The sequence below is a fragment of the Limulus polyphemus genome, unplaced genomic scaffold (assembly GCF_000517525.1).
Source record: "Limulus polyphemus unplaced genomic scaffold, Limulus_polyphemus-2.1.2 Scaffold3381, whole genome shotgun sequence".
Lineage (NCBI taxonomy): Eukaryota > Metazoa > Arthropoda > Merostomata > Xiphosura > Limulidae > Limulus > Limulus polyphemus.
The window spans coordinates 73,199-80,129 of NW_013668991.1; the positions used below are offsets into that span (position 1 = coordinate 73,199).

The 6,931-nt window shown below is 30.6% G+C and overlaps 1 protein-coding gene across 2 annotated transcripts in view; it reads left to right on the plus strand.

Annotated features, from left to right (window-relative positions):
• Positions 1–6,416, plus strand: part of LOC111088232 (centromere protein C-like) — a 46,788-nt gene extending 40,372 nt beyond the window's left edge. For both annotated transcript variants that reach the window (XM_022397728.1, XM_022397729.1), the window contains 3 exons: positions 2,992–3,167; positions 3,653–3,743; positions 6,085–6,416. In XM_022397728.1, coding sequence (XP_022253436.1) covers positions 2,992–3,167; positions 3,653–3,743; positions 6,085–6,182 — 365 coding nt within the window. In that variant the 3' untranslated portion in view covers positions 6,183–6,416. The remainder of the gene's footprint in view (positions 1–2,991; positions 3,168–3,652; positions 3,744–6,084) is intronic.
• Positions 6,417–6,931: the final 515 nt, after the last annotated feature.

Consider the following 6,931-nt stretch of genomic DNA (forward strand, 5'->3'; position numbering starts at 1 on the left):
GAAATAAGTATATATAAGGGAGCGTTTACTAAAATGGAAAGAGGTAGGTGGGGTGCCACTGTGTTTGATTTATTACATGAGCAAATCTTAGCAAATTGAAAAGAGGTTCTTATTTTATATTCTAGCTTGTCAATATTGGTAATTTGAGTTCCTAATTCATACGAAACTACAGACTGCATTCAATATACCGTGTGACAAAAATCGATGTTTAACTGTGTTTTTTGATATTTACTTTCAAATTGAGTAATATATAGTACTGAGATATGAATTACAATCTACAATTTGATGCCAAACTAACTGACAAAAATTCATGAAATAGTAATTCAATAAAATTTTGTATGCTAGTCAACAAACATGATGACATGGCCTTTCACCCGTGACCTGTCTGGAAAGGGTTAAAATAAAAAAATAAAAAACTTTGTGATTGTTTAACTCTATTTCGAAGGACATCCTTTACTGCACATGTCACGAGGTTTTAGTGACTTACATTCAAAATTTTTTTAATCTACTTTTTGTTTATGCTATATCAATTAGTATAGCATAAAATCTTAGCTAATAATCCATATTTTAACAGTATTTACGTTTTAACTTCTCAATTTTATAAGACAAAATTTTTAGAAATCCAGAATTTCCCCCAGTGTGACACATGTGACACATTTTCTCTAGGCATCTCCTCGTCTATATTTTATCCACCACCCCTCCAATAAGTATGAAATTCAACGTAAATTACTCATTATAAAATCGTTATTTCTCAGACAAACTATAATTTTTATAGCCTTCCATTTTGTTTGGTTACAAAGCCATCAAATAGAAAATCAGACCTCTCGTAACACACTCACCTGCCACATTTTCTCTTTCAGGATTTGTTAATAATTCTCTCTTACATTTAATTGTATATTATCTGTACCCAATAGAAAGCCAATATTTTCATCTATCAAATGCCTTATTTTATAAAGTTTTCTCTATAGAGAATTGTCAATTTCACTGTTACTACAAGCTTTGTTCCCAGGGGAAAGATAAAGACTAGCTTGAATGATTTTGTAATGCTTCTTGTCGCATAATCAGAAAGCCAGAAAAATTGTGATAGTTAAGGGAAATTGTCTGCTTTCTGCATATTATTATTCTATGTTCTTTGGTGCATTATTTAATGAAATAAAGATTATTTAGTGCATTACTACTATTAGTATAAAAAAGTAGGGTTAAGTGTCATTGACAACAAGTAGAAGAAGATTTGAGTAAATACTTTATTTCTTGTTTTTCATTTTCATTGTTTATTTATTATTATAAAAATAAAAATATAATAGAAATGTTTCATGAGGCACCCAAGCGAGCAGCTTGTGGATAATGTAACTCATAGTGTAATGTGACCTCCATGTTCCCCAAGTGATTTACAACTTATAATGGCATAAATAGTAGTTACACAGTTTAAAGGGCAAAAAACAATAAAATTTAATTATAAGTAGGTGTATACTGTTATGAGTTTAAAGCTACTTAAGATAAACAAATGTAGTTCCATGTTACAATTTGAAGTCATTCTAGGAAAAAAAGGGTAATTTAAATGTTGTTGTTTTTTTGGTGGTTACCGGGTCAGTCAAATTGGCCAACATTGTATAGAGTTAGGGTAGAGAAAATAAGGGATAAAATATAAAGTTTTACTGAAAACAAACATTTGAAATGTATTTAGGAGTTTTTAGAGATTACATAAGTCAAATCTGAGATTTTTGAGAGAAAGAAAAGTATTTTTAATCTTAACATGAAATAATTTTTTTGTATGTGAAAGACTTGTAATGTTTACTGAAAGACTGTCAAATTTTGTAAAGATATACATACTATATTAAAAGTTAGTAGTATCAAATCTATAAGGACTATACAAGTACAAAGAGGTCACATGATCGGTCAAATTGACCAAGCCCGTGTTGAGAGAGTTAACCTATTTGTTCTCTGCAAATGCTTAGTTAATCATGTCTTTTTACCTCAACACTTTGGTTCATTTTGCCTTCCTCCTCTCATACTTTCATCCTGGTGAAGAGTACACTCTGCATAAGATGTATGTAGTCTCCCATGTGTTACCCTTCTAGTAAGTCCCCACTATAGGATGTCATACTCCATGGGATTTTACCTTCAGTCACTTTCTCCAAAGGGAGCTCATCTAGATTTGTGCAATTGCACTGTCCCTGCCACTACATCAGTGTGGAACCCTAGCTATTGTGTATAAAAAGGTAAGTCAGTTCTATTGGTTGTTAACATTTTTCTTAGCTGAAAACATATTTCCGATAGATACTTACCTCACTGCATATCTTCCCAGCCTTCCCATTATTAGTGCTCATTATTTTTGACCTGTCTAACAATGAAATTAATTTCGAGTGCAAGTGCTCAAGAGGATCTACTGTGCATGTAAGATGTGTCACCCTCCTTTTGGTGGATGACTATCATCATATGATGATTACATCATGCACTAGCACAGTTCACATTATAATGTGCCTTAGGTGGGAGAAAGCTCAAGTCTAGTGGTATGTGCAAAGAGAGGTAAATATCTATCAGATATACATTTTCAGGTAAGTAAAATATTAGCGTTTGTAAAGGCCTATTTTAATTTTATAGTTACAGCTTTATTTTTTGTTCTGTAATAATTATAAAACCAAGACAGTAAAATTATTTTGTGTTTTGATTTTTACAAGAATGGTTGTTATGGTAAGATATTTTGAGATTATGTATTCATTTTTGCATTACCTCATAACCAAAGTTGTTAAATGACAGTGATTGTTTTAAGAATTGTTATGAAAATTTTTTTTATAAACTTTAGGCCATCATTAGAAAAGTTGGCAATGATGTGATCATGTTAGATCCACCTTGATATAAAAATTAATAAAATGTATTCTACACTATAGTTCAAAACTTGAAGAAATGACAAGCTACTAATAATATAATAACAACATGATGTTATTTGATTTTTGAAGTGAAACCTAACCACACGTAACCTGCTTTTGATAGTTGTTGTCCGAAATCATACACAATTATTGTGGAGGGGGCCTACAGGCTCTCCTGCTAAGAAAAAAGACCCATTGAAACTATGTAAGAGCTTCCAGTTCTCTAAATACTCCATGGGAATTATAGTGATTGATTCATTACAAGAAAAACCATGCCATTATGCTCCTACTGATTCATTGGTAAGTGTAAGAACCATTAAGGCAGGTTAATTATAAAAAAAAAGAAAACTTCCACTCTGTTCCTAATCCTTAATTGGCAAGAGTTGGAAGTAATGGTTAGTCCATCAACATAATGTTTTTATAGTCCTAAGAATTCTTTTAAATGAACAATTAATTTAAATTTCTTAAGATATTAGTATGAATATTTTTTGAAATAAATTTCAAAAAATTGTGCCTTTTTATCTGCATAACAATAAATGTTGCATTCAACACAACTCAAACAATTGCATCCAAAAGAATAAGACAACTGTAAAACATTAGTATTGATCGAAGATAATTTAAGAACTTATTTTGTCATACATTTAAATTGTCCAGGAAAATATATAGCTCACTTTTTATATTTATTTGTTGTCTTGGCATTTAAATTTGAATACATATAGATATGATGAATGGAAAAAGTTGATATAAAATCAAAATTTCTGAATGTTTTTTGTTTTGTTTTTCAGTTCTTTCTTGTTGTTTATGGAAAGGTGGAAGTATGTATTCACAACAATTCCTGGATAATTGAAACTGATGGTTCATTTGTAGTACCATTAGGTAAGTTGAAAACGTGTTTATTTGGAAAACATCCTATTCCTAGGTAAGCCTTATAAAACCCTAACCTTGAATTATCCATTTGTAGCTAAGTTTGATAATAATATTATGACTTTAACCCTTTACATGCACCCATGACTATATGGTGACCACACAGTATGGTTAGCATTTTTGATAGAAATGTGAAACAAGTGCACAAGATCAATGGACAGAGCCATATTTGCATAAATGATGATTTCAGCTGCCAATTTGTACCCAACATGGCATACATTACCATTCAAAACATTGGTGATATTTGCAATTGAAAATTGTTTAATCTTTATGAGAAAATAGACCAAAAATGGCATCAAATCACTTCCAATCACTTGAACTTGTGCAAGCTGATGATGATCCTGGCTCTGAACCTGAATTAGTTGATGGTGATTTTAAGCATAATATGACTGAAAAAAGTATGAGCCTAAAGGGATAAGTTGTATCATTTCAGCTATATTTATAAAATAATAGAAAAATAAATCAAAGTTATAAGTGGAGCTTGGTAAGAATATAAGATAATGTTGAAACTATACTCAGTTCAGGTCTTGAGTAAAAATTATTTTTATGTTTTATCATGCTCAGCAGATGTTTATGTTTAAACTGACTGCTTCTTTCAAGTTTCATAATTTTGAAAATCATATTCATACTTGTATTTCATAGCCAGGACAAATTCTGAAATAAATAAATGCATGTTTTTATATGGTCATACACAGAACAACCACTTCATTACAACCCACGTGTACACACATTTGGAAAAATTTCATTATCTTATTCAATATGAATCTATTTCTCTATCTTTCGATGAGGTATGAAAGTGGCTGCCCATCTAATAAAAACATTAATTGTAATATTAAAAACTGTTTTTACTGATCGTAGTTTATGTTCTTTTTTTACTTGATGTTTTCAAAATTGAAAATATAATAGTAGTATGCTCATCTTCTGGCTAAGAACTGGTTTTCTTAGATCAATTTCAAGAGATCATAGCATCTTGAGTTGGAATTCTTCCCAGGTTTGGAGGATGATGTGGAAGAAACTGGAGGTTAGGCAAAATATTGCATTCATTTAGACTGTGGCTGGTATGAAAAATGGAATATGTCTATTTCTTGGAAGACTGTTGCCTCTGACTGAGGAAAAGATGATTAGACAGGTTTATAAAGTGCAACAGACATGACAGTGTCATCCAACTGATTTATTCCTTCAACAATAGTCAGAAATCACCTGTTTTCAACCATATTATGTGAAAAACAATACAAATGCTATCATAACAGCCTATATCCTGCTTAAAAACTGAGAAACAAACCATAAATGGTTCTTAGTGCGATCTATAAAAGCTTGAATGATTGTAAGTATATAATGTGGTTCAGTGAGTCATGTCTTCAACTTTTCTGTTTATTAATGGTAAAGCAAAAATATTGAGAAAGCCACAAAAGGAACATGACTTGATCTTATGATGCTCCAACAGTGCAGCTGCTGAGGTGAGGTAGTAGTTTGGGAATCATTCATTTGCAGGGCTTAAAAGAGGTGAATTATACTATACACAGTGTGTGACTGAATGTTGTTTCTGACCATAGTTAACCTAACCAGTGATCTAATAATAGACTTACAATGTCCAAAATTGGTTCAGAAAACATGGCAATAATGTTAGATACCTTCTTTAGCTAATAAAATCACAAGTTCACCAATCAGTTGAGCAGTTTTGAGATGAACTTATACTCCATATTCACTGCTGGAATTTTCTGCCAACAACTGTGAACCACAATATTCATCAAATAGGCTGCAATAAACAAAATAGAATATAGATGTACATAACACTTCCAGACTGCTAGCTTAATTAATTAAAAAAACAATAAAAAAGGTAAGTTATTTTACCAGTGATCTGCACTATAGTTGGGTTAATGTTTACATTTAAAATATTTGAATTATATTTAGGAATTTGTATATTAAAACATTTTTAGCACATGCTTTAATTCAAAGCTATAGTTTGTAAATCTAGAACATCATTAATGGATGTTTATGATATTGATTTTATAAGACTTTCATTTGGTCAAAATATAATTTGTTGATTCATATTGCACAGAGTTAAATTCATTAAAATAGTTTGATCCTCTAAATCAGAAACTTTAAAATTTTAACAACCTTATTTAATGGCATTCCTAGTCTTGCACTGGTCTTTACATTTTGAGCAACATACACACTAAACAATAATGTATAAGAGAATTTATGTAACAAATATGTGATGTGTATCTTTGTTGTTTTCACAATGAATAATTTTTGCCACCTTGGAAATTACTAAATATTTTCTTTTTGGCAGGTAACATCTACAAAATCAAAAACCTCCGACAAGACAAAGCTAAACTCATCTTTTTTACGATCATGGGAACTTCACCAGTAGGAGAGTTGGGGGTATGAGTTAACTTCGATTACTAAATCACATGCCTTTTCCTTATGTACATTAAACAGTTGTTGTTGTTTTTTTCTATGTGTTAAGGTGTTCATGCATTGTTGGAGGTAAGAGAAGGTTCTTATTTACAGTTTAGTTATAAAGTTATAGTTTGTCTTGTGAAGAAATGTTCATTTAAATTTGTAGTTTTATTTATATAATATAGAGCTATAGTGCCTGCATATATTTCTGTATATTTTAGTTTTCACTGCTGCCAGTTTTTCGATTTCAAATATCAACATAATGTAGCAACATTGTCTTATGATTTTTTCAGATAATAAATTGTGTTGTTTAAAAGTGGCCATATATTTACATTAATTTGAATTTTTTTCTCAAGTTGAACTACACAAAGTGTAGTACAACTATAAGAAGTCCATGATGACAAGATAAAATATCTTTACCTCTTGACACTTAGAAGTCATAGACTATATTCATAAATAGGATTCTTCAAGTACAGACTATACAATGAACAAACTTTATTTATAATGTTTATAAATTATGCATGCTAATATATATCATTATCTATGTTTATCTGAGATTATATAGACAAATTAGTTATGCATACAGTACATTATATTACTGCAGTTAAATCAACTAGTTTTTGTATTACAAGTGTAGGGGAAACCGGGGCTAGTTGTTACAGGGGCAAATTGATACAGTGCCTCTAGCTCTTCTTGAAATTAATAGACGATGATAGTTCATGAACCATCGAACACGT